Source organism: Halichondria panicea, chromosome 11 (assembly GCF_963675165.1).
Source record: "Halichondria panicea chromosome 11, odHalPani1.1, whole genome shotgun sequence".
Taxonomy (NCBI): Eukaryota; Metazoa; Porifera; class Demospongiae; order Suberitida; family Halichondriidae; genus Halichondria; species Halichondria panicea.
Window position 1 is genome coordinate 3,189,029 of NC_087387.1, and position 27,793 is coordinate 3,216,821.

At 40.9% G+C, this 27,793-nt stretch overlaps 3 protein-coding genes and 1 long non-coding RNA gene across 6 annotated transcripts; 2 read left to right on the plus strand and 2 right to left on the minus strand.

Annotated features, from left to right (window-relative positions):
• The first annotated feature begins 215 nt into the window (after positions 1–215).
• Positions 216–17,153, plus strand: LOC135344657 (uncharacterized). 3 transcript variants are annotated; one of them, XM_064541903.1, is made up of 22 exons: positions 216–426; positions 551–4,391; positions 4,885–5,293; positions 5,349–5,534; positions 5,608–5,805; positions 5,859–5,968; positions 6,022–6,160; positions 10,313–10,592; positions 10,638–12,687; positions 12,743–12,905; positions 13,859–13,993; positions 14,058–14,283; positions 14,344–14,483; positions 14,536–14,611; positions 14,887–15,064; positions 15,187–15,426; positions 15,570–15,680; positions 15,771–16,065; positions 16,117–16,223; positions 16,316–16,423; positions 16,510–16,612; positions 16,816–17,153. In XM_064541903.1, exons 1-22 carry the CDS (start codon positions 342–344, stop codon positions 16,951–16,953), a joined length of 9,318 nt encoding a protein of 3,105 aa, XP_064397973.1. In that variant the 5' UTR covers positions 216–341; the 3' UTR covers positions 16,954–17,153. The 3 variants fall into 3 exon arrangements, with proteins under 3 accessions (XP_064397973.1, XP_064397972.1, XP_064397971.1); XM_064541902.1 differs by having other exon boundaries at positions 4,885–5,084; positions 5,130–5,293; positions 10,313–12,687; XM_064541901.1 differs by having other exon boundaries at positions 10,313–12,687.
• Positions 17,125–20,656, minus strand: LOC135344666 (synaptotagmin-5-like). The gene is made up of 3 exons (XM_064541916.1): positions 19,726–20,656; positions 17,940–18,057; positions 17,125–17,600 (listed from the first exon to the last, which is right to left on the minus strand). The coding sequence occupies exons 1-3, from the start codon at positions 20,506–20,508 to the stop codon at positions 17,248–17,250; spliced, it is 1,254 nt and encodes a 417-aa protein (XP_064397986.1). The 5' UTR covers positions 20,509–20,656; the 3' UTR covers positions 17,125–17,247.
• Positions 20,657–20,715: 59 nt separating this feature from the next.
• Positions 20,716–25,315, minus strand: LOC135344661 (synaptotagmin-5-like). Its single transcript, XM_064541908.1, has 4 exons — positions 25,153–25,315; positions 23,915–24,927; positions 23,733–23,850; positions 20,716–21,213 (listed from the first exon to the last, which is right to left on the minus strand). Exons 1-4 carry the CDS (start codon positions 25,166–25,168, stop codon positions 20,819–20,821), a joined length of 1,542 nt encoding a protein of 513 aa, XP_064397978.1. The 5' UTR covers positions 25,169–25,315; the 3' UTR covers positions 20,716–20,818.
• A 268-nt stretch (positions 25,316–25,583) lies between these two features.
• LOC135344679 (uncharacterized) lies at positions 25,584–27,491 on the plus strand. The gene is made up of 2 exons (XR_010397503.1): positions 25,584–26,315; positions 26,372–27,491. It is a non-coding gene; the product is annotated as an uncharacterized LOC135344679 (long non-coding RNA).
• Positions 27,492–27,793: the final 302 nt, after the last annotated feature.

Here is a 27,793-nt window from a genome sequence, read left to right on the forward strand (position 1 = left end):
TCTCTACCCAAATTCTGGTAGAGACACAAAATGTGTCCCAGAGTCACCAGTCCCTTTTCTCCCGCCCCCGTCCAATCAGAGAAAAGGGAGTGGCTTGCGAGTCTACCAGACTAGTGCCTAATGGTGCCTAATCTTATGAGCGCACGTGATAAAACCTGACGGTGGATGACGCGCGTCCAACCTCCTCTGGTGTCTGCAATAAGTGTGTCAGCACGTGATGTTGAGCCGCTATTAACAGGTCATGTGACAAGAAGCATGCTGGCTCATTTCTGAGCTAGCTCTTTGTTCCAAACGATAGCACCAGATACCAATCGATAATCAGCTCTGGGAAAGCATTTATTATGAGCAGTGACAGGCTCAGAAGTAGGAGACATGGCAAGAACAGACACTTCACTACCAGTGGACAGTATTCTCTGAGAAATGAAGGTAGGTAATAATTGAAAACACACACAATACCACTGTCAATCTTATGTACAACCTACTGGCTGTACTATAACTAGCTAGGATACTTGAACCAGTTATATTGCTTGTGTATTATGTTTGTTGGCAGGTGCTCGGGCCTGTGATCGAAGGACCGATATCGATAGCTCTAGCAATTATAGAACCACAGGAAGCTCCTACTATGAAGGGGATGACTCAGTGAGTGTGAGCAGCCACCCTCTAATTCAAGAAGGTCATGTGTATTATTCAGATGAGGACTACGTTGAGAACTTGGATAGATCTAGTTACCAACTGTGTGATCGAAGGCCGGATCTCAGATCAGATTATGGACATCATGACTACCACCAACATCATGATTACAAGCATCACCAGTATGCAATGCCTCGAAGGAGGCTGTATGATGGTGAAGATCCAATAGCTGATTCTCGATCCCATTGCAACTCATTGTATGAAGAAAATGATCGCGACGAGTGTCGGCAACCTGGTCCTAGTAGGCACACTTCACGTTCTGACTTGCCCAATGACCAAGATGTTAGTACGAGCCAACAGTACAGCCCACTTTTAATAAATGAAGTTATCAATCAAGAAAGCTTACATAGAGATCGTGACAATTGGACATCCTCTGAAACGGGCGGTCCTTATGATAATCATGAAAGTCATTTTTGGTCAAAAAGGAATGAAACAAGTTCTAGATATTTGCCACAGGTTGCGCCAGATGATGTCCAACACCCTCCTTCGTTAATGTCTCTCAACTGTAACAGTGAAGCTTTGCAACACCCGGTTATGTCCTCGAGTAGGTACAGTGAACAGTTTGGACATCCAACACAAGTTAAAGTCGAAGAATGTAACAACCATGTGCGTGCCGAAAGGATGCCGCCAGAACCTTTAATGTCACTTCCTGTAAAAAACATTCATGCATTGAGATTCTATAGAAAAGACAATCTTCAAAAAGGGTACAGGGACAATGATACTAGCTTGCAGCCATTAATGTCCGTTTCTAATGAAGATTATCCGTCGAGTAGCTACGAGAGGTCAGATGTTATGCATGGTTTTGAAAGAGAGCCAACCTTTGTGTTTTCTCGTCTTGGACGAGAAACTCCTTACACTAGTGCAGACGAGTCCGATTACTTTTCTACGAGCATGCGAGAACCTAACCCTAACAACTCCTTCTCTGACCTGCGCTGCACTCCAATTGATTACGGAACAGGTAATTCTGAAGCAGGAACATACCCTCCACAAACAGATGTTCTATCAACATACCCTCCAAGAGCAGATGTTCTATCTAGGCTTGGCCCTGAAAATCTACCTACTGCAAGTATTCCCAAACAACATGAAGATTTGCGGCTGTCGCTACGTCACTCAACCATAGCAAATACCGAACATATAGACTTGCGCATGTCTCTACCCCTAACACATCAAATATTACCTAGCAAATTTGAAACTGATTCTGCAGGGAGAAGTATTGCATGTCCCACTAACACTGGACCGTCTTTGTTGTCGTCTAGACTGAGCTCCTTAGTTGATGTTCTACCGAATGTTAAAGAGTTTGTTAGTTCAGAGGTGGAGCCTTCATCATTTGACTTACCTTTCAGCAAAATTGATGGTTCAACTGTAGAAAAAACACGCATGTTGCAATCTGCTATTGAAAGTGACTTACCCCTAAAGTATTCATCTCTGCAAAAGCCAAGTGTAGTTCCTACTACTTATCCAAAGTCTTCCTCAAGGCGAAAACCTAAAGGTTTGATTTCTAAAAATTCTTCGCAACACTGTGTTTCTCGTACAAAACGAAGTACAGTATCTTCTAAGCGTACTAAACATCGAACTAGATCGCATGGATCTCTTGAAATGTGGAACAAAATGTCCTCGTATTCGAAACCATCTAACAAAACACCAGTTGATAAACAAAAGGTACACATCCGTAGACTTTCAAAAAGTGTGATCGGTAATATAACCGAGCATCTCTACGTTTCCAGTGATTCTAAAAGCTGTTTGCTTACTCGTCTCTACAATGCATGTGCTGTGGTGGTTGAAGTCTTGTCGAAAGAAAATAATAATGATATAAAATGTCTCCAAACTCTATGTCATCACTTTTCTGGATTTTTCTGTGCCACCCTAGTATCAACGCACCTTTTACCAGTCAGTAATGAAGATCTTTTCACAAAAGAATTGAGTCACCTTCGAGCGACTTGTGGTAATAATATCACTAAGTGGAGAAAAGAAATCAATAAATTTGTGTATTTAGCAGGAACAATTGCTAATTTAGTGAAGGATATTACTGTTCTCGATGAAAGGAGCCTGTCACCCAAATCGCTAATGCTCGATATCAGCAGTGCTGATTTTGTTGGATATAGACCACCGAAATCTGAACCTAATGTAAGTCCAGCTGCTCAGGCCAGGGAGAAATGCGACAATGGAGACAAGAACCGGTGTGTGGCTAAAAGGTTAGAAACTGTTGCTTCTCAACCCTCACAGCATCCTTCTCTGACAACTAGCACTGTTGAAGTAACGAAACCCACAAATCTCATTAAAGATAGCGTCATTGTGCAACGATCTGGACATGCTGTTAGCACATCTGTTAAGTTTATGAGCCCCAACAAAGGGTCTAGTGGAGATTTTCCCGAGGTAATAAGCATGCTAAAAGAGGTTAAGCCTGCAAGTGCTGAAGAGAGCGGTGCACACCCGGTAAATGGAAGTGACCCTGTACAAACACAGTCTCTATCAAGACAGTCCTTGGTACCATCCTCATCGGAAGATATTCAACCGTCCAAACCGATTTCTAAGACACCAACTCCTCTGGACAAAACCAATCCCATGGACAATGGAAGTCAACTATCACCCCGTGTTAAAGAAATATCCCCGTTACCCGCAAATCATGTGGAACAGTTCAAATGTCATTCTGCGCCACCAAAATCGCTGGAAGATGAAATATTGTTGCTTCAAAAATCCTATTCTTCTCAAGATGAAGAGGCAGTTTACTTACCATTAAATCCAACTGAGGTATGTAGTCCTGAAGATGTACAGACAGGTCAGTCTGTGCATCGTCCTAGTGTGCAAGACGGACTGTGCGATGATATGCACCCTGTTCACCCTGTTCAAACAGCCATCTCTCTAAAAGAGGACCAGAAGTCTTGTGTGAAAGAACGGAAAACTCAGAAACAAGACAATCAAACTTCTACTACTGATCGTCAACTCGGCAGTATCAAAGATCAAGAATATCATGACTCAATCAATGACAAGCAGCTACCCGTTTTGGTTACGTCGAACATTCCTGTTGGCTCTCTAAAAAGAACAGACAAAGGGCTAAAATCTTTGCTTGAAATTGTGATGTGTGGTGCTGTGCATACTGATTCTACAAAGCAAGATAATACCCCTCCGCTTGACAACTCGAAATTGCTTCCTCATAGCCAGAAATTGTGTTTAGTCAGCACCACTACAAGTATAGTACCTTCTGAATCGCATTTAGTGGGATCGAGCACTGTTAACCTTTCTGGTCCAGACTGTAAAGGAAAGTGCTCTCCTGATAGAGCTAAAAATGTAGTCAGCAAACGTTTGGAAAGAGGTAGTCTTAGTCCAGGAGAAATTGTCAGCACTTCACCATCTCCAAGTCCTCCTCCTCCTCTTCCTGAACAGAATAATGGTGGTAGAAAACTAGATTCCCATAACAAAATCCGACTTCATGAGAGTCAGCCTTCACTTAGCAGTAACGAAAGGAACAGTAGAATGAGAAGCAGTTCAGAGAAAAACAGTTATAAGAGAAGGCCTTATGTTCAACAACCCAGCAGGCGGAAAGTTTCTCGGTCAAGTGTAGTTAGCAAATCTAGGAAGAAAAACCCCCTGAAAAAGATCAACTCAGACAGCGATGACGAGCTTGAGTTGTTGGATCTGCGAAAGAAAGCACTAATGTCAATGATTCAAGATAAGAAGTCCAGCGCACCTGTGTCAGCGCAGGGGTACGTAATACATGTTATTTGTCCTTTAGCTATAATTTTACTACTAATTAATGGTATCAATGCCAGCATTAGAAGTTAGACTGTAAATATGGCACACGAATTTTTGTATTGTGGAACTTTTCGTATCTTTCGTATTGTAGAGCATCATCCAAAAATTAGAGCTATTACAGTTGAGCCTCGGTTATCCGAATCCCGGTTATCCGAATCCTCGATTATCCGAATGCTAGAGCATAGTGCAATCTGAGCATGCGCAGTAGGAAATTGCCCACGTGGCTGGCAAAAAGAAGCCAGCTGGCATGTTTTGATTATCCGAATATTTCACTTATCCAAATGGGCCCGGGGACAAAGGTGTTCGGATAACCGAGGCTCAACTGTATACGACATTAGTAGTCCATACAGTACGTAGTTCATATATACGAAAATGTGCACAAACCTATATGCCGTTTGATTATGTCAGTACCTGTGATGTGCACAAGCTTCTCCATTTTTGTAGGAAATTGACTAGTCCTGGGAAACCAAGTGGTTTTACTCCTTTTGGACAAGACGTCTTTGAAACTATAGACATGGAAATTTGCAGTGAGTCTGACACAGATGTCGAATTGCCTACTAACACAGAATTTAAGCGTACGAGTGACAGCTCCCAGCTAGTCAATGAAATAGATAGTAACAAATTAGCGACTATTAACACTGAAGGTAAGTTTGGGTTAGATAGAAAACAAAGCTCAGTAACATCTCTAGATGAAAGCAGAGACAAAGCGGCATCCAGCGAAGCTAGTGTTAGAGCAGCTGTTGAAAAAGAGAAAGCCAAGAACCTTCCCATGGAAAGAAAACCTTCCACCGATGCTACTGTTGTTCCACCTTTAAAATCTGTTCCAGTACAGATACCATCGTTTGTTGTCAAGGTTTGTAATGTAGCTCGCTATGTAAGTATTATATAATTATATTGATTTTCTGTAGGTCTTGCCTGGAAATGAAAAAACCTGGAATATCGAGCCAGTCCATATCATGCCACACAATGACAGTGATAGCGAAGAGCAAGACTCTGAATTGCAACAAAAGAAGAGCCCCCAGAAAGCTGTGTCTCGTGTTAGCCAGTTTCTAATTCAAGCAAGAAATGCTTCACTTGAGCCCAAGGATGTTAATGTATGCAGATACTAGATATTTACTTTATATTGAAGTAAACAACTTTTTTAAATTAAATTTTGTGCCTTTGCAGGTTGTGCAGCCAAACCCAAGATCTATTCCGAAGTCTATGCCTTTATTGTTGCCGACTCCAAAGAAGAAAGAATACTTGCAGCTGAAGATGAAACTGGAGATGCATGAGAGAAAAAAACGCCTAAGAACACACTCCAGTAAAAACTGTCTTTCCACCAGCAGCTCTCCAGAAAGAAGTAGACAGCCTACTCCTGAAAAGGTACCCACATTTTTTTTGTTAGAATGTTTGTAATCTTTTTTTTTTGCTTTTAGTCTAAATCATTAATGGAGTCTCCTGGACGTAAGAGTGTGAACCACAAAGCGATTGATCTCAGTCTACATGTAGCTTTGAAGAATTACGAAAACCAGCTTCAAAGTTATCAGTAAGGCAATACTTTTTGTCATAAAGCTTATCATTCATTTCCGGTCGTTACAGGAATGTGCAGGAGGGTAATCTTTCTGACCTTAACTCTTTGACGGAAAAACTCACCGACTGTGAATTGAATATTGAAGAATGTGATGTAAAGATAGTTGAATTAGAGGCACAACAGAAACACTTGCAAAACAAAATTTTGGTAAGTTGTCTTCTACAGTACAATTACATGTATGCACGTATGTTCTACGTTCTTCTATGTATTGTAATTAGTAATAAATTATTATAGTAATGGTCAATGTACATTAAATTGTTATCAAAAGGCGTGCGCATATCTTAATTTGTATAACAAGCACATGAGTGCAAGGGTGTTATGGAAGAAGAACAGAACTGCCATGACTAGAGATGATCTTGATGGATACCGATAAATAAACGTATAGATGTATGACGTACATTGTGCATTTCCTGTCAACTAAAAAGGTGTTGATTGGCTGAGAATTCCCAATGGCTTGCTGCAAACGTTTTCAGAGAGCATGCATCTGTGGAATTACCTGTAACGTAATAATTCTTGTGAGTGATCTGCATTGAATTTGTTGCAGAACATGTGAAAGTAATACCAAAATATCATGTGACAGGTACTTCCGCTCTTTTTTACTAGGCAGATGCTAGCCTCCTTCACTGGCCTTTGAAAGAAGGCCTGCTATCGACTGCTTGCGCATGCGCCAAATTATTGGATTTTTTTCCCGTAAATATTTCTATAATACTATAATATTGGAATTTTTCCCCGTAAATATTCCTATAATACTGGATACATCAGAGAAAATATCCTAAAAGTCATACACAGAGCTATATAGCTAGCTAGCTAGAAACAGAGCTGTGTAGGTTTGTTGTACTGCTATTTTCTTCTGATAGAATCAGTATCAGTAGTATAGTAGACTTTCACCAAAGTTAGTGTTAAATGGGCGTGGCCTGTCCATATAGGCTCTTATCAAGCCGTCACTCCTTTCAGACGATCGTCATCCACACTGTTGCAGGCTGTGAGTCTTTTGTTAACATAGCAGGCTAAGGATAGCTATCAGAGAATGCTATCCGATGGGCTAGAAACCTTCAATCGAACTTTCTATCTACTTCCTTCAATCCACTTCCTTTCGTTGTGATGTCATAGTTTTACTGAGCATAAACGATGTTATCCAAAGCCCCCAGATACCGGGGGGATATTAGCGCATGCGCAAGCAGTCGATACCAGGCCCACTTCCCTAGTGGGAAGTGCGGCCTGGGATCGAGGCTAGGCAGATGCAAGCTAAAACTCTGAAAACCGCTGTATACAGTCATTTTAGTAAAACTTGCAATATTCTGATAAACTTTGCTGCAACCACAGTTGTATGTAACCACATAGATGATAATGAATACCATTAAGCATGGAACGTTCAAACATCTAACAGCAAGCACTAGTTTTTCTGCACTGCATGTACACTGTACACCATAATGACTTCGCACAGCCTCAGAGAACAGCTCAAAGATGCCAATGAAGAGAATGTTGTATAAGTGTCCAGGGTTCTCATTAATTCGAGATAACACTATAATTATATACATGTACATATACCCATGTAACTTATTTTCAGCATGCTGTAATGCATGTTGCTTCCCTTCTCCACTAGCCTACAACACGGACACTGCCACCCTGCGATGTATATAATTATAGGGAAACTCGCAAATTAATTATAATTAAACTAGAGCACTAAAGTGCAAACCCTCGGCTGGTGACATGATTATAAAGAAACCAGAAGACTGATATAATGCAGTGCATAATTATAGTGATGTTGTTATCATCATCATGCATGACTTGCACAGCAACTCAGGAGCAATAAAACTAAACCAGACTGGAGGCATGCTGAAACATTTGAGAACAGGTAGTAGTACTATAAATATATGCACTGTGGATTAGGATCACAGCAAAGAAGCATGGAGTCTCAGAGAAGTATGGCTCCAGGTCCTGCATGGATCCCAGTCAGCTAAAGCAAGCTTTCTGCTTTAGTGACCCTGTTCCAATATTGTTCCTGGACCTGGTACAGGATCACTTCAGTTATAAGTAACGCATGTGCAAGTTCTGTTCAAGCTACATTTTGCTCGCTTTTATTAGACAACGAAGCTTTAACACCGAAAGCTGCCACTATTAGAAGTACTGACTTGTTGTGTGGAGGCTACCCATGCTGTAAACGCAGTGCTAGAGCATCCAGGTAAGCAGACCCAGTCACAAGCTTCTTAGCTTTTGCTTGTTTTTATTTGACAACGAAGGTTTAACATGAAATTCTGCCACTATTAAAATTAATAACTTGTTGTATGAAGGCTATCCATGCTGTAAACGCAGTGCACGCAGTGCTGTGGCATCCAGGTGAGTAGATTCACCTGTCACAAACAAACAAACAAACAAACAAACAAACTAGAGCACTAAAGTGCAAACCCTCGGCTGGTGACATGATTATAAAGAAACCAGAAATATAATGCAGTGCATGTAGTGATGTTGTTATCATGTATGACTTGCACAGCAACTCAGGAGCAATAAAACTAAACCAGACTGGAGGCATGCTGAAACATTTGAGTACTATAGATATATGCACTGTGGATTAGGATAACAGTAAAGAGAAGCCTGGAGTCTCAGAGAAGTATGGCTCCAGGTTCTGCATGGAGTAGGATCCCAGTCAGCAGCAGGAGCTATAATTCAAGCTTCTACTTTAGTGTTCCATGTTCCTGGTATATACAGCTTTCTACTTTAGTGACCCTGTTCCATTGTTCTTGGTACAGGATCACTTCAGTTATAAGTAACGCATGTGCAAGTTCTGTTCAAGCTACATTTTGCTCGCTTTTATTAGACAAAGGAGCTTTAACACCGAAAGCTGCCACTATCAAAAGTACTAACTTGTTGTGTGGAGGCTACTCATGCTGTAAACGCAGTGCTAGAACATCCAGGTAAGCAGACCTAGTCACAAGCTTATTCAAGCTTCTTAGCTTTTGCTCGACAAAGAAGCTTTAACATCAAAATCTGCCACTATTTAAATCAAGATATTGTTCTGTGAAGGCTACCTATGCTGCAAACGCAGCGCTATGGCATCCAGGTGAGTAGATATACTCGTGACAAACAGACAAACAAACAAACAAACAAACAAACCAACAGACTACTATACCCGTGGCCGCCCACGCGCCTCGGGTAACAAACCAAACGACTACTATAACCCGTGGCCGCCCACGCGCCTCGGGTTAACAAACCAAACGACTACTATAACCCGTGGCCGCCCATGCGCCTCGGGTTAACGAGTTTTATTGGCATATGGAGCTGTTTTCTGAGGCTGTGCTGAAGTCATTCAATGTATGCTTGCTGTTACATAACTTATATTTGACTTGGTCTTGCTGCTTACTGCATGGTTTAATTATATTCATAATCATGTCCTTTCCGTGGTTACTACTGTGGTTGCAAGCCAAATTACACATGCAAGTTTTACTAAAATGACTGTATCATTGACAAGGCTTTAGTGCAATCTTAACTAATGTTGAATGGGAATGTGCAAATAGATGAAATTGATGCTACAAACGATTCAAAAGAGGCCTTCTCTGTACATCTGTAAAAGTAACCGTAACTCGAGAAAAAAGCGAATCCACAAATCAAACAGAAAATTTTTGCACTTTTTTTTATCAACAGTCGTAGTCAATTATTCCCCACTTCTTTGTCCCTGAAATTAAGTACCATAATTATAATTATGGTTCCATTAGCTAGGTGTAGCTATGCCTCAAGCTATTGTGCTTGGATTTTTGTATGTTAACTTTTCAACACGACAGTGCACGACAAGAAGTAATGTAAAGATATAATTCCACTGTACAGGAATACAGGGATACAGGGGTATACAACTCAGTACTCTGATGTTATTGTGCATAATTATTATATACATCTAGTCCGTACATTTCTTCAGCTATGCAATTTAGGTGTGGAAGATCGTGTTAGCAACTTTGCGATCTAACCTTTGCGTTCTGGCAAGGATAGTGATGTCATAGAAGTCTGGTATAGGTATTAGCGATTTTACGATTTTGTTTTTGCGAAGCGCTCAAATGCTAATGTTTGATGCTCGAAAAACACTCCTGTGATTAATACGGTATATTTATAGTGGTGGTGCCAATTTATAATCACGTTTTGGAGCATCCAAATAATATTATATAGTGGACATACACTTTGGAGCAAGCGGTTTTAATGGTGGTTTTATTGGTTGTCTCCAGTTTCAGTGAACAGAATGTCCAGCATGGGGTTTTGTGTCAGTATAATGTTGAGTGTAGGGGGTCTTAATTCATTATGCTCTGTATACTATAGGCTGCGAAAACTATTCAAGTTCAAGCTGTAGAAAACAAATCTGTGCTGCAAACTGAAGTGAGAGCTGTGAAGAATAGTGTCAGTGCAACAGGGAGAAAGATTGAGCATGTCAAAAGTGAAATTAAACTAACGAAAGCCTCATTGTCTTGTTTAAATGAGTTATCGCCAATATCCACGAGCACTGCTTTGATTTCCTTAAAAAGTTTTAAATCATCAAATACCAAAGTTGTATCTCCATTTCCAAGTCAGCATACACCAATTCCTGACATTCTAATTGAGCCTGTGTCTCAGCATCATACACCAATTCCTGACATTCTAATTGAGCCTGTGTCTGATTGTGATGCCAGTACATGTAACTCTGTTTTAGAGATAGAACCAATTTCTGACAGTGAAGTAAGTGAAGAAAGTCTATCTAAAGCTGCAAACCTGATAGTTGTAGAAGCAATCAGCGATACAGAAATGGATACATCTAGTGCTCACCACACAGACAATCGATCTAGTGCATTTGAAAGTGCTTCTGTTGCTGAGGAAAACCGCTGTATCAAACCAGTCGGGAACAGTGTCGATGAATTGCATTCTACCTCAATAATTACTAAAACCTGCCAAATCGATTGTTTTAGTAACCTGTCTCAGTCCACTACTAGCTGTGTATGTCTTCCTGAAACCATTGTGAATGCTCAGGCTGCATCAGACTGCTTTGGTAGTGCACAGATTATTGGTTCATCAAAAGGTGTAAGTGTAAAAACTGCTGATTACAGTACGTCTGAGAGTACTCAAAGTCCAAAACCTGAACCTGTTTTTGTGCAGGAAGAACGCTCTATGCAATGTTCCCTTCCCCAAACACCAATTACCGGTAATGCTATTGCTTGGAGTACATTGCAGCTCAAACCTCAATTATGCACACCTGTTACCAAAACTGGAAGTGTGCCAAATCTTGTTCCTGTCAATAAGATATTTTACAACGGAACGAATAACCTTTTCTCATTAGGAAATGAACCACCTTGTTTGGCTGTTTCAGTGAATAATCTTGAGTCGCTTGATGTTGAATCTGCTTGCATTAACGAATCTTTGCTGAAGGACATTCAACAGAAGGCTACACTTCCGGATGCTACACATTCCTGTAATCCAACTTCATCTTCTGTTTGCTCTCAGCAAAGTACTTTGTTTCGAAACAGAAAACAAAAAAAACCCTTACACATGACCCTCAAACGTAAAGCAGAAATGCTCAGTAAAGAACGTGGTATAGATCTTGCAAAAGAAGTATCGGCATTAAAAGTCCCTACAAGCTCAAATGATATTAAAACTGCTGCATGTGGAAAACTGCAGGGTGCTAAAAAGCGAAAGCGATCACTTAAAAATATGAGTTTCAAAATTCTGGATTCGAAACGTATGAAATTAGTTAATAATCAAGCTAAGACGTGTTTCCAAGTCAAGGATGTAGCTGATGTAGATAGCCGTGATTCAACCCGTACATCTTCTGGTGTAGACAAAGTAACTGTTACCTTGCAACAGGCTTTCGAATCAGTTGCTCAAGAAAGCAGAACTGTGAAATCTACTCAAGTTTTGAAATTATTACAGGCTACTGGTGCTTTTCCTGTGAGTCAAGCAACCCATTCCATATCAACATGTAGTCAAGTGGACATCTCTACAATCTTCAGTCGTACCAAACTACGTACAGATCAGTCCAGCTCCTCAGTTGTGAAAATGTCAGCTACCTCCTTGGATGTTCCTCGGAGAACTAGCTGCACTAAAATAGGTAAAGTGTATACTCCATACTCGTCTCCTCTTCTCTCATTCAGCTCCTACATGTTAAGCCCCGCCTATCGGCAACAGGAGAAACTACAGCTTAGCTCTATCACGCACTCATGTAAATTGAATCCGAAGCAAGTTTTGTGTAAGTTTGAATTGTTAGGGGTGTGTAAAGATCCTAAGTGCGATTCTCAGCATTTGCGACAAGTGGTACTGTCTAATAAAGAGATTGTCACCAGGCTTGTTACCCATACTCCCAAAATGGCACAGTGCACACCAGCTGAACTTGAAATTGCTGAAGTAACTCAGCCAGAGTATAGGAAACTCATTGTAAACAAGATCTCAAAGTATGCATCGTCAGTGGTGGAACGTTATTCCCCAAAGCTTTCTGACGAGGAGATATACCAATTTACAGCACATGAAGTCAATAAAGCAATGGCGGTAGATGATCCAAAACATGGCAAACATCATTTTGTTAGTTTTAGTGATAGAGGCTGGTTAGTCAAAACCAATGTAGAGAGTCAGTTTAGCCCTGCTGTTGGAGTCAACGTGCCAGAGCTGGGTGTGTCTTATCCAGAACGAACTGACATTGCATTGTCTGGTGACAATAATGACACACCCAAAAGGTATTCCATCGTTAATCTGGTTAATTGTCATTTAACCCTTTTTTTCTTTTGATAGGCGATACTTCAAATCCTGTGTTGAGAAACCCCACCCAGATACGTTTGCTGAGGACGGTGTGAAGCACTGGCTGGAAAAGGCTGATAACTGTATTTCACAGAACAAATGGGACGAGGCTCTAACGTCCCTAAGTGAAGGGCTTAAGAAGCACAATAAATCGGTGGTATGTTGAATATATTTTGCTGAATATGTTCGTAGTGCTAGCTTTAGCTGTTACTATAGTGGCAGTATATTGAATGCCACAAAAATTTAAGTAGGCCCAAACCCTTTTCAAAACCGAATATAACGAGTGTTGCCAGCTGCGCTGTGCTAATGCCTCTCGCCATGTTATGCTTTCGCTCAAAAGTGTTATAGTAGTTAGAGATGAATTTTACATTAAAAATTGCATACAAAGAAAGCTAAAAACTCTGTGTACATGCATCTATTGTATATGGTACCATTGTTACATGTAGTATTGTTTTGTGGCTTACCAGCCTCAAGAAAGATGAAAATTGATTCTGCTAAGGGTTCAAAATGGATTGTCTCACACATGGGGATGAGCGCGCATGCGCATTAGATCTGGAATAAGGATGTGCCTGCAAGAGGTCAAGTTCCCAAAAATTAAATTGCTAGCTGCTTTAGCAGCTCTTTTCTGACTCCTGTAGCTAATAAAAAGCTAGCGCTTTAGTGCAAGGCTAACTCATAAGTTTAATAGAAACTTTGTGCGAACAAATGATGCTATGACAGATTCTGCAACAGCCCTCAATGTGAAGCCATAACTCGAAAAAGAAGCTTTAGTTTGCTAATCCACGAATCAAAATCCAAGAGAAGCCTATAGAAGCTGTTAGTTTCGTCGCATTGCAACCGTTGAGCAGTTAGATGTACAGCTGGAACAGACACACACACACACACACACACACACACACACACACACACACACACAACACACACACACACAACACACACACAGTCAGCTTTACCGTATCCCTCGTGCGGCTACGTCTCGAGGCATAAATATGTCACAAGCTTACAACAACTCTTTTAATTTTTATGTGCGCATTTACATCATACGTATACAACACATCAATTGTAGATCAGTACCGATTTCAGTACGCTGTTGCATGTATAATTGTACAGGAATTGTGGCTGTGCTGGCTTCGTTTGCATTCTTACCTTCACAAGATAAATGCTGCACCACATTCGGAAAGCTCTCTGAATGATGCTTGTACAATAGCTCTTGAGTCGACACAGTCGTACAAACTTCTGTTGGAGGTAATTCTAAAAAATATTTATCTGCATAAAAATTATGTGAATGCAACTGCTTTTACTTTTGTAGTGCATTCGAATTGGGGTAAAGTATGACTGGAAGCAAAGCTGGATTGTAAAAGGATTGGAGATGATATCTTGTGTCCCATCCAACAATACCACCTCTCACCAGAGTCTGGAGCTGCTCCTAAATAGTGCTCTATTGAGTTTGACTGTTGGGAAAGTGGATATGGCATTAAGGACAGTAGAAGTAGCACTATTTGGATCATCAGAAAGGCCGTGCTCTAGCTCTCTGGGTAATAAGTCTTTAATTATAGTTTCGTACGATTTTTTTTATTATTGTATTGTATGTACAGACCTGTCTCCACGACTAACAGTGCAGGATAGGCTGTGTGCTTGCCTGTTTTTTCTTCATGTTTTGTACTGGCGTGAAATCCCCTCATTTATATTCAACAGTGCAAGTAGTACACACATTCCTTTCCAGCTTGTGTCTAAGGTAAATGAACCACTGGTACCATTGCTGATTATTATTAATTTTATATGTTCAGGTATTTTTCCTTGAGTGGGATGAGGGCAAAACCCTCTCAGGGCCAAAACTTGAAAGCATCAGGTCTTACTTCAAGAGTACGTTTTTAGCTTCAGGGTACTGTATATAGATATACATGCATAGATATACATGCATGTGTCTTTGATGTGGTAACATCTTGCAATACACAAACATAACGCTGCTATGTTTAGTACATCTATCATTCGAAGGCCACTGTCAGGCCACTTTCAGTTTAAGCCCATATTAAGTGCAATGTATAAACCTTGTGTGAAGTATGTTTTGTGTGAAGTTTTTACAATAAAATCCAGAACAGAAGGATTTTATTGTCTATCTGCTTTTGTCTTGGATACAGAGTCAATACAGCTGTGTGCGTTTGATGTTGGCGAGACGACTAAGGCTTGTCTGCCCTTGTTGGTAAGCATGGTCAGTTTTGAAGCCACACATGGGGACTCTCAAAGAGCGATTTGTGAAATTGAGTTACTGGTTCAGAAGTATCCCAACAACGTGGAGTTGTGGTTATTGTGCGCAAGGTGAGAGTGAACAAAATGTATATGCATTATATACTCCTCGATTCCTATACAGCTGCTCATTAATGTTTCCAGCAAGTTGTGCGTTGTGCCCCTAACATGTAATTATTGGTTACGATACACAGGGCTATGGTGCAAGCTGGGCAGTCTCCTGTTTCATGTCTAGAAAGGTCCGTCACTGCCTGCCCTAGCAACGCCTGGTTGTTCTATGCCGCAGCTCAATTAGCACTCTCTCCACTGCATCAACTACCCAATCACAATGTGACACAACGCAAGAAGCAGGCAATAAATTGGTTGGAGATATGTATCAAGTCATTTTACAAAGAAGATCCCTCGGTTAAAATTGAACCACTTTTCCTCTACCGGTATGGTATAATTATACATGTGTAATATTATTGTATACATGTATTCATGGAAAGTGGCTGAGTAAAAAAAAAATGCACTACCCCTACCCCACTCATTTGTGTAGAACCTCCATAGATTTGTACTACCTGACTTTGCTTTCTAGGAAGTTGCTTGGCCAGATGGTGCCGTACACTCTCAAGTCACCTTTGTTTGCTAATGATGTTGACCCAAACAAACTAGGCACACAGCGTGCTGCACTATGGATGTGTTATTGGTATGTGTGCTGACTCTACTCTAGGATGCACACACACACACACACACACACACACACACACACACACACACACACACACCCTATTCTCAGCCTTCTTGTTGAGCTAGCTGAACCCAGCTCAGTCAGTACTGGGTTTCACCACCAGTCGGCTGTCGATGCTTTTGAGTCTGCTGTCCACTCTCTCCTGGACCGAGAAAGCTGTATTATGTTGTGGCGAGGGTATCTGTTGCATCTCAGATCGAATGCCATCCAAAAAAGTGAAAGGTTGAGCTCCTATCTATCGTGCACAAAAAGATGTCTGCAAGCCATTGACTACAAACTGGTGTATCTCGACACATATTCTGGACAGCCGAGACACTATGATGATTACTCCTTTCATAATGAGGTCAGATGTGCCACTCTGGTTGTATTTCATTAATGTGTTTTGTTACCACAGACTATCGATTTATTCATGAGCAGTTTGGATTGCACGTTGCCCCAGAAGCTGTGTTTGCTACAGAGCTTCGGTGCTCTCCTGCCCAATAATGTTGACCTGACAGCCAAGTACGAAGTGGATATATAATTATGGTTGTATGAATATTAATTTTGCTATTTAGATAATAATAATAATAATAATAATCTGACTGTTATTTCAGGATCGTTAAGTGTGCCGTACAACAAGAAACACCTTGCACAGAGATTGCCCAGTCGTTATTGGCCACACACCTTGCAAAATTCCCTAACAATGCGCCCTTGTGGAGAATGTATGTTGTTGTATAATTATAGTGCATGATTGGGTGGGTTAAGTGCATAATTTATTCTTGTCGAAATTATGTCCTATTATGATAAGGGCTGCTTCAATTGAAGTGAATCTCGGACATACTAGGGAAGCACGATGGACGTATCAACAGGCTACTGATGCTTTACCCCACTCCTTATCCCTCTGGATAGATGTGAGTCCTGCCTTCAAATAAATTACAGGATGTCAAATTAATATTATTGTGACTGTGTGTGGGTGCTGTTTTATGTTCACTCCCGTGTATTATTGTTGTGTTCACATGCATTCTGACTCTTTGTACACAACTAATATAATTATTGGTTAACGATTGTTTTGACCCCATAAGCTCTGTAACTCCCTCACATACACACCAAACAGTTTTTGATGTTCGAAGTTAAGAATTACGTTGACAATCCTGGCGTTGACCTGCCTGCGCTACTAGTGACTAACATATTGTCGAAGGCACATGGGTGTGGTGTAGACCTTTACACAGCATTCAATCATCATTCCTCGTAGTTTCATACATGACTCATGTTCACACACAATCACAATAATTATAATGTTATGGGTAAGTTACCTCTAGGCCATGTACGTAGTTATAATCATGATGCTGACTTTTCCTAGCTACATTGACATTGTGTTGTGTATGAAATTTTGACATTGTACGTATACCTCCACCAATCACTATTCCAATATTTATTAATCCTGTTGTTGAAGTGTTGACATACAACTTTTTGAGTAATGACTGTAATATAATTATAGAGTTGACATTAACTGACTATTGTACATTGTAGGTAATTGTACGCTAGCCTACATAGTGTTGCTTTTGTGTCTTCTCCGTGTTTTAACATGAGGGTGTGGGATAAGCTTGTGCCAATGACTAATTGGATGCTGCGGGCTTGCCAACATTTCTTGGTAGTGAGTCACACCCAGTTCAGTATGCACGTTTGGACCAATGTACGCCATGCCTATCACATCATTTCGACGGAACATGTCGTGGTCCATTACAAACAATTCAATGCTAATGTCCTGTGGGTTCATTCCAAGGATATTGAATTCGAACGCATCATTAAACACTGGTGCCAGTGTGCTTTTCTTCATTGTTGACTTCCACTTGCTCATTCGTTGCTGTTTGTGTAGAAGATAGACTTTGACGTATGGATCTGTGTGCATGCAATAATTTATGAACATGAGAATTATTGTTCGAGTTATTATATATACCTTGAGAATATTATTTTTGGTCAAATGATTATTGTTAGGGAGTAGATCATCAATCATAAGTATAATTATGTCGACATTCAAATCCCTGTATAACAGAGCCCTGGTACATTGGGGAGGGGGGGGGGGGGGGAGCAGTAGGTTTGAGCAATGAATGAAAAATACTGTAGAATGAAGTTTTGAGTCCAATTATGTGCGGCCATGCAGGCCGGGCGTATATTTAATTGTACAATGTATACTAGTATAATAATTGTCGTCTATAACATAATGATATTCGGCCGTACCTGCTAGTCCCCATTTGTGAGGCCTGGGAAGGTTGGAGGCCTTCAATACAATGCCATGAATCATGTTACTCTGAGGGATGTAGCATAGGGACAGAAGTAGATCTCCAGTAGCAAAACGCTGAGAAGGTAACAGACAATAAAGTCTCGTTAGTAACGTGCATGTATTTGTGAATATAGCAGTTTAGTTTCTGCAGTCAATACATGCAGAACAAGTATTAGTTATTGCCCAGCCAGAGTGCAACATGCCATATATTGCACTGGAGCAATAATTATTATAATGCCCGAGGGCATTATGTCATCCAGTGCAATATATGGCATGTTGCACGAGGGCGCCTGCAATAACTAACTTGTTGCCCAATGACGTTAAACTCGTAACTGGTCATATAAGTCGTAATAAAAGACATGTGTTTTGAAGGAATTTAGTGTATTCATTAGTTTTGCTGAATTCCATAGTAAATTTTTAGGTTTTCTTCCCACTAGTAGTTATAAAAGTAGTAGCCTATAAAAGGGTGGGATGGTGGGGCATAAGTGACAAGTCCCAAATGGATATCTCTTAAAGAAATCTACTGCATTTATACACAGTGCAAGTGCATATAATCCAGTGCATTAGTTATAGTTGTGACACATGCACGAGTGCCACATGGGATATATTGGCTCAGTAGTGACTTAGTCTCATGATCAGCCCTCCTGAGAAGGGGTCTGTCTTGAGGTCATTTTACAGTGGAATGTGCCAGACCAATGGAATGTAATCAATTCCTGACCTTACGCTCCCACGTATTTGTTAATTGTACAAAGCATCAAGCGCAGGCATCTCTCGCTTCAATCTATGTCTTTTGCCTGTGGTGCTAACTCTCTGTGCCCAAGGACCCCTGCTTGACTTGCTTATGCTTCGTAGCAGCGTCTATGTATGAAGCGTTTACCATGCGTTAATGATTATCCAAATGCGTTGAGCAATGTGCAGTTCTTTATTGCCTCCTATAATATCACCTGACTAGAATAAGTCAATCTGATTGAGCCGCTGGAATTCCAGCGTGTGCAACAAAACTACATCAAGAGTGCTCAGACCCCTTCTCAGGAGGGGGCTGATCCATGAGACGAGTAGTGACTTTAGGCCCGAGGGCTGATCCATGAGACTAGTAGTGACTTAGGCCGAGGGCCGCAGGCCTCGAGGGAAACGGCACTACTGAGCCAATATATCCCATGTGGCAGGAGTGAGCTGTGTAACAACTGCATTCCTTGTGCATTCCTTTCTGTGCACACATCACTCCTTTTATAGGACAACTAGTTTCAACTACTTGTGGTGGCTGTGGAATGCACCAGACGCATGAAAAACGTTTTCTGCCTACCACTGAATCTGTTTAACACTATAAAAGGGACCGTTTCAGGTTTCAGGTTACTGGGTGGAGGGTGGGCTTTAGGTAACTTCAGCCATACTATGCCAGTATCTAGATATTGGCACAGTTCAAGGCTTGACCTGTGCCATATGGCAGATATTGGCACAGTGTCTCATTTGATCTGCCCACTCAAAATGCAACAATGCCATATAATGCAGTGCAATATAATATGGTAGCCATGGCAGTGATGCAACATGCCATATACTGAGCACTGGATTGCTTTGATCTGCCCACTCACTGGGCAACAAAGATCAATAATGAACAAATTTATTTAGGGTGTTAGTAATTGTGTGGTGTGGTGTACGGTTTTACACATAATAATTGACCCTTGCTGAGAGAGATGTGATCTATACATATATCGATCTATATACAGTGTGATAATTAATATATACCTGCAACAACTCTCTCCCTTCCCCCACTTTCTTCACCATGCTCACTCCAAACAGGTCAGCCTCTGACAGGGGAACAATAACAGATCCCACCAAGTGATCTCTGCTAAACTTGTCATGAGAAAACAATTGGAAAACCAGCACATGCTCGTACAATTCTTCAGAAACTAGACTATGAAACTCAAACTCTTCATTGAATATAGGATTTGTTGCTTTGGAGGAAACATTGGTTTGGTATATTTTATCTCGACTTGGCAGAATAAACACGGAGAGGAAAAAATATGTTGATCCCCATATCTCACTTGTCAAGTTGTAAGCGCTCACAAGGCGAACAGACAGCACTCTCTTCTGGATGTCATAGTAGAGAGAGAATTCGACCGCGGGCTCAGATTGAGTATCCTTGACAGAGTGATGAATTAGCGGCGGTGGAGTAAACGGTGGTGATTCTGATTGAGACATTTCCGAGATTGTTCCAATAGTTCTACCTTTGTCAGATATATACATGGGCTCACAGTCTAATTCTCGTGATGTTGGCTGCTGAGTCACTGGCATTATCGCACTATCAGATGTATATGCTCTCGGTCTCATGTACGAGTGTTGTCGAAACTGTTTTGTCTCTTGTGGGAAGTCGAACATCTTCTTCATGGGAACACCAACTACAGGCACATCAGTATCAATAGTTTTAGAAGGCTGGTAGTATTCTATGTGTGAATACCTATCCTTCTGTCTTCTGCCCTTGAAGCAGGGATCACAGCAGCATTCACAGCACAACTGTGAACACTCCATTTTACGTCCACGGTTCGATCTTCAGAGATGTCAGGTTATATAACTGTAGCTGTAATAATAATAATACTGTAGCTATCTATATAGCCTACATAATTATATGTATTGGACTTTTAGTCAACACCTTGGATCTAATTGCGTTTCCGCTTTGATTCATTAAAAATTCACATCTGATTTCATTTTCAACCATTACATCCGGTCATGACCCGACTGTTTCACCATCTATGGTTCACATGCACAATGCAATGATACACATTGTCATTGAACAGACAATGATACAATTTTACTACAAAAGTCATATCAAAGTTTTTACTTATTTGCTAACTGTACTAACACAAAAAACAGGTGATTTTTTGCGGGAACGAGCAGGGGATCTTAGCAGTCGACTGGTTAGGGGTTCAGAGGTAGTGATGGCGTGCCAGCGCAGATGACTGATGTTTGGATTGCTGATCACTTCATTCCAGTAAGTTTTCCCATTTCGAGTAGCTACATCACAGCCAAATGCAACACTACCCAATTCACTGTTACGTCCGAAACGATCATAGTCCATCACCAATATTTCCATTTGTAATTCGTTGACGCTCATTGATCCTATGTCCAGAACACACAACTCGTTGAAGACAGGGTTTAAGGTATTTCTCTGTGCACCAGTTTTCCACTTAGATATTCTAGTGCCTTCAAATATTGTGTTCACCTTCATATATGGGTCTGTAGAGAATGACAAATAATATAAGAACAGTTTTTTAAAGTATAATTATACTGGTCTGTGGCGCATGTGTACCGAGGCGAATAATAACGAGGTATACAGATATCTTCTATAGCATCAGTAATAATTATTATTGGTAAGCGGTAAGTAAGACACATAACTACACAAGCGCTGCTGATTGTAAATGTCTGGTCGTACGTACTACCTATAATTAAGATGAGCGCAGTTAGAAACTACGTGGCAATTTATCTGTTTTTCTAATGAATCGGCACGATAATTAGTTTGGGGCGATCACAATCCTTGCCTTACCTCATCAGAGTGTAAAACTGCATACTAACTGGTATCAATGAATAGCAACAATCCACGCAAATTAGAACTGATTCAAAGAGGAGGTAGCGAGAAACAAGAGCCAGGGAATAATTATTAGCAGAACAGTGAGAGACTGCCAGACGCATAGAAAGCTACTGTAACAACTGAAACTGTATAACTGATAAATTGTGTGTTCAAATTTCAAATGCTCCTATAATCCTTTATAGTGAGCACATTATAATTATGGTCCCTCTCATGCAGGAGCATTATTCTGATTGTAGTCCTCAAGCTGGTATACACTTCTTTAGAATCCTTACCAATTACATTTTTATGTGGAGACATTTACATAAGTCCACTTGTATACTAAAGTCTATTTGTGTAGGAGTTGGCCAGGCCCCCCCTCCGAAGTTCTGTGAAAAAATTATGTGGTTGACAAGTATGCCAGGGACTTCTGCATGCAATGTTAACCTTTGGGTGGTTAAAGCTTGTCAGCTCTATAGCTCGAGGCGCTTGGGCGACCATGGGTATAGTAGTCGTTTGATTGTTTGTGACATCTGAGTCTACGTACGCACCTGGATGCCATAGCGGTACGTGTGTTTTACAGCATGGATAGCATTCACACAATAGGTATAATAGTGGCTTGATGTTAAAGCTTCGGTGTCGAATAAAGCTGAGATAGAAACAACACGCGGCTTGTATTTGAGGCACTTATATGCAGCTGAGGTGATCCTGTACCAGGAGCAATGGAAAAGGGTCACTCCAATAGAAAACTTGCTTCTTTACTGATCCTAGCCCCAGAACATAATTATCAGGAGCCATATTTCGAAGACTCCAGGCTTCTTTGCTGTGATTCTAGTCCACAGCGCATGTCTCGTGCACCACTAAAACACCGTTATCAGCCTCAAGTCTACTTTAGTTGCTGTGCTGCCCACAAATACATTATTTCACTCCTGGTTTCAATGCAGATGTATGTAGATCTTTATTACATGTCACCAGCACTTTAGTGCTCTTGTTTATTATACCGTATAGCGCGAAATTTTCACTGATTTCGTGGGTTAGCAACCCTACTACACGACAATTAAGTCCACGGAAAATTGTTCAGAATTGTCTGCTATAACATGCGAAGATTAACGGCGTGGCTTCCAATAAGCATGCAGTCATTCCACAAACATTGTGCAACGAAATGCTTTTAGAGGCCATTCCACGAAATATAAGTTCCCTCGAAAATTTCACACTGTACGGTAGATTGAATTTTTAACTAATGATTATATTATGAATTTTGTGCACAACTATGACAAAGTTGTCATTATGAAAGCCAAACTGTACAAAACATGTGCATTGTAGCCTTTCCTAACAAGGCAAGTTTCAAAAGGTTGTTTCATGCTAATGGTACAACTGTATATTGCCATAATTATCCTCTCCAAGCATGCAGCAAGGGTAGCCTCGTTCCCAGGCCGATCCTTCTCCAATTGAACGCTAGATTGACTCCTAGGCCTGGTGTTGATTGTATCTGGGCGTGGTTGGAATTCGCTCGTTTGAGCGAATTCCTAAGCGATTAAAACTAAAGGTGTTTACATTAGCAAGCTAGCTAGCTACCTGTGACTCGACCATGGAGACTTCAGTTCTGGATTTCGATGGACAAGGGGAGCGCCATGTACCAAGCTTGTAGCCCATAAAAAAATGGTCAACTGGTAGCAGAGAGACTTGCCATACCCTGTTGGGAACCACACAAACACTTCCCTTCCCTCAGACAGGAGCTTGAGCGCCTGGGCCTGTTCCTTCAAGAGAGTAAGGCCTTCCAGAACTGAAGTCTCCATAGTCGAGTCACAGGTAGCTAGCTAGCTAGTTGGCTTAGTTTGAGCGAATTCCAACCACGCCCAGATACAATCAATACCAGGCCTAGGAGTCGACCTAACGTTCAATTGGAGACGGATCGGCCTGGGAACGAGGCTAGCAGCAAGGGTAGAATTCCTACTCAGTCAAAAATAGATTTTTAATTATGTTTTAGACCCTAATTCACACACAAAACTGTGTGCTAAATTCCAAGAAACGCCTGTGGTCACAAGTAATGAATAAGACATGCGATTAGCCAAACAGTCTGCGCTTCCATGGGTTAGGCCCATTAGGGTCAAATTTCATGTCACTATTAATGGTAACAAAACAATGTACATGCCATGTAACAAATAACCTTCTACCCTACCGATCAACTCACTAGGAAGGCCAATGAAGTCCTGCTTTTTGAGATTGCTTGCTTCTAGCACAAGAATATCCAGAGTCCCTGCATCCGGGTGATACGTCATTGAGAGCAGTATGTTCCCTTTGCACTTGTCCTGTCGAACAAAATAATAATGATTTTCTGTACTTCAAACCAATACGTATGTTACGTTAGCTCACCTGCAAGCCTTCTTCTTCGTCATACACTGTCAGTTCAGTTGTGTTGGAGGCCCCATACAAATTAGCATTCCCAAGAGAAAACAGCATGCCACCTATAAAGTGATGCTTACCGTGGAGATATATTTTAACGACTAACAATTGTTCCTTAATATCATCAATGCTCACATTACAAAATTTAAATGCTTGATCAAAAGCAGGATTCAGAGTCTCCCGTAGCACACGTGTTTCAAAAACTTCAGATTTATTTGGTAGCAAGTAAACCTCAGCAAATGGATTGCTTGTAGAACCAGGTCTCTTGGTTGGCAGATTGAACGCTTTAAGTAAGTGTGCGATAAGAAGATTGTGCTTTTCATCAAAATAAACGGAGAATTGCATGGAAGGCTTGTGAGGGTCAGTGATAGGGTCTATCTGAAAAGATCTCATCCCTATGGGCTGCTCACAGCTTGGAATACTCTGTGAACGGATCAACATTTGATAATCTTCCGAGCCAGAATCATACTCGGGGCAATTTTTTTCCACATATACTTCAGGAGTTTTACAAATGTGAATATCTCGACCAATACGTCTCTCAACGTGTTCATACTCGACAAAGCCTAATTCCACCCCTAAGTCATCCTGGCTATCGTAAGGAGACGAGAGATCTTCTTCCGGTGACTTTGATCTACTGTAAGAAGTGGAGTACGTTAAGGACCTAGAGTGGTGCTTCAGTGTAGGAAGTGATTTTGGTTCCTCTGTGACTACCGAGTTTGATAAATAGTCTTCAACATCTTCTTCAACACTCGGGCCAGTGATTCTTCCACTCATGTGGGGAAAGTAGTGAGTAGGCATAGATATTGATTTCCGAGCTGCAGACAACGATTGATGTGTCAGAGGGGGTCCTTCAATAGGTGAATACTCCACACCAGCATACGGGTCTTTGCTAGCTAGATAGGGACAACAGGAATGACAAATCTTGCTCAAGCAAGTCCGACAAATTGCACATGTGCAACAAACACCTGAAAAAGAAGATGGACCTGTTGAAAAATAAAACAATGTTTAACAGACTAGATCTATATAAAAATAATTATGTGACGAAACCTGTACCAAAATACAAAGCAAACTCTAGCGAGTTCGAGTATAGTCTAGCTATATATCTAAACTCTAGTCTTGTCGAACTTCCTGTAATAATTAATTTTAGATCTACCATAGATTATAACATAGATACTATCTATGATTATAATAAGTATCTATGGATCTACCTTTGTTTGAAGACATAACGGCACGGATAACCAAAAACGATTTAGCGGTTACAACCAGGTCCACACATACATAGATTGAAGACTTGGCAGGTTGGCTGGTCACAACTTAACTAATCTTCTAATTTTATTTGTAACCTCCATTCCTAAACCCCAACCCGCTGAGTCAGCACTTTATCAGTTTTGCATTCTTGAGCTGTCTCATAATTATATGTCTTGATCCTTAAACTATGCGCTGTAGACTACCACCTTAGTCAAGTAGTGGGTAGTCATCACCAATTGTCCAATCACTAGTTATCAGTAATAATTCCAATGAAAGCACCGCGGGTGCTGATGCCTCGGTGGAGGTGCCAAAGCTACATAACATAAAGCTACTAATAGCTAGCTTTTATACACACATTCATGATTGATTATGATTAATTTTGCTGCATGCATCCAGGGAAACTCAAAGAGTGGGTAATGATCGACGATGATCGTTGTTAATTAAAACGATCGATACCAAAAGTTCCAGTCTAAAATTAATGGCAAGTAAGCAGAGCCTTGCAGCTCTCTTCTCACTCTTGCAGGTACCAATAGCTAGCGTTCTAGTGCAGAGTTAACTACTAAGTAGAGAGCAACACTCGGTGAACAAGTTTTGCTACGGACTCTTCTGAAAAGGCAGCAATGGTAAGCAAAACTAGGCATAACTCGAGAACGAAGCTTTATTTTGCAAATCCACAAATACCAAGCCAAGAAAACATGACTAGCAGCCTATAGAAACTCTTACTTGCACTTTATTGATCCTTGAGCAGCTGAAACAGTCTACACACACACAGACACACAGACACACTACCGTATATCTCACTTGCGCATAATAACTGAACACCATGACATTTACTACAAAGTGAACATTGAGCTGTTATTGAGTAAATAAATGAGTAAATAAATGAGTATAGATCTAGATATATATCTACTAGGTGAACACAAAACGTAAGTGATAGCTCAGAAACTTAGAACAATCTGTTTAACATAATATTGAGCATTTCCACTGTTCCGAGCATTTCCACTGTTCACGGATGTCATGCATGTTGGTCAATCCTCACGCAATTAATGTGGAACCAACGTGGACAATAATCACATCCCACCCAATTCTCCTCGTCTCCTGCCTGCTGGCACTGCTGACAAATGTTTGTGTCGATCTTTTTGTTGATCTTTTTGTTCATGCGTCTGCGTTTCACTACAGGGGTGGTACTGTGTCTCCCCTTCATCCGTTTGCTGCGCTTCAACACAGGAGTATTAATTGTCTTCAGTGCAAAGTGTAAGAGCACGCTTTAGTTGTTTTATCACGGCTTCACCACTGCTCGCTGGATCTCTGTTCGTACCACTGTCTGATGGAGGGGTCTCTACAGCTACCACAGGAGGAGTTGTACTGCTGTTTGATGGAGGAATCTCTACCACGTGAGGAGTGTCTGATGATGGAGGGGTCTCTACCAAAGGAGGAGTTGTACTGCTGTTTGATGGAGGGGTCTCTACAACATGAGGAGTGTCTGATGATGGAGGGGTCTCTCTTTCCACACAGGTTTCCTTTGGAGGAGTCTGATTCTCCCCGCCCCAAAGGCCACTGGAGTCCTTGTCAACTTCCTCTAGCTGAACACACCTCTTCTCCATGCATGTATAGCTATAAAAAAGACACAAAATTGTATGATTATAATTATGTGCATGCTGCATATACTATCTATTAAAGGTATGCCCTGATAAATTATAATTTTAGCATGAATATTGATGAATGTTATAATTATTATAATTACATACACCTGCTTCCAACTTTTCGAGAAAAGACTCGTCAAAGCTGGACTGGTAGATCTGCGAGCACTTCTTTTGCTTAGCATGCATGGATGCTAGCTAGATGGCATCGTGGTCCTGTCAGTTGTTTTGTTTAGGAACCATTGGGGATTGACAGTGTTCAAAGGGAAGTTGGCAATTCTCTTCTGAAAGTCTTGCACAGTGATTGAGATCTGTTTGTCACTAAGTGCAGCACAGAGCTCCCGTACAATTACTTCACTACTCGACTACTTCACTATACCCAACTACTTCACTACTTCACTACTTCACTACCTCACTCACTGGCACTATCCAACTACTTCACTACCCAACTACTTCACTATACCTCACTCACTACTTCACTACTTCACTACCCAACTACTTCACTACCCAACTACTTCACTACCCAACTACCTAGCTACTGCACTACCCAACTACTTCACTACTTCACTACCCAACTACTTCACTACCCAACTACCCGACTACTTCACTACCCAACTACTTGACTACTTGACTACCCAACTACTTGACTACCCAACTACCCAACTACTTGACTACCTAACTACTTGACTACTTGACTACCCAACTACTTCACTACCCAACTACCTAGCTACTGCACTACTTCACTATACCTAACTACTCGACTACTTGACTACCCAACTACCTATAGCTACTCCACTACCCAACTATATAGCTACTTGACTATACCAACTGAACTACCTGGCTACTACCCAACTAAGTCTTAAATGCTCAAACTACTCAGTTGGCTATATACAATACATAGACACTCAGCATATACATATATACGTGACTGCCCATCCTAGATATATACTTTTTTTTACAT

Bases quoted from the DNA above. Each gene is read 5' to 3' on its own strand.
- LOC135344666 (XM_064541916.1), bottom strand. From the start codon at position 20,508: ATGGAGTGTTCACAGTTGTGCTGTGAATGCTGCTGTGATCCCTGCTTC. The intron at 18,058-19,725 runs GTATATATTAAT...TTACCTTCTCAG, and splicing joins AAGGGAGAGAGTTGTTGCAG to CGTTTTGCTACTGGAGATCT. The intron at 17,601-17,939 runs GTACGGCCGAAT...GCATGCACACAG, and splicing joins TCACAAATGGGGACTAGCAG to ATCCATACGTCAAAGTCTAT.
- LOC135344657 (XM_064541901.1), top strand. From the start codon at position 342: ATGAGCAGTGACAGGCTCAGAAGTAGGAGACATGGCAAGAACAGACAC. The intron at 12,906-13,858 runs GTATGTTGAATA...ATAATTGTACAG, and splicing joins AGAAGCACAATAAATCGGTG to GAATTGTGGCTGTGCTGGCT. The intron at 15,427-15,569 runs GTATGGTATAAT...TTTGCTTTCTAG, and splicing joins GAACCACTTTTCCTCTACCG to GAAGTTGCTTGGCCAGATGG.
- LOC135344661 (XM_064541908.1), bottom strand. The intron at 23,851-23,914 runs GTGAGCTAACGT...TTTGTTCGACAG, and splicing joins ACGAAGAAGAAGGCTTGCAG to GACAAGTGCAAAGGGAACAT. The intron at 21,214-23,732 runs GTGAGTTGATCG...CATTCTCTACAG, and splicing joins GGACTTCATTGGCCTTCCTA to ACCCATATATGAAGGTGAAC.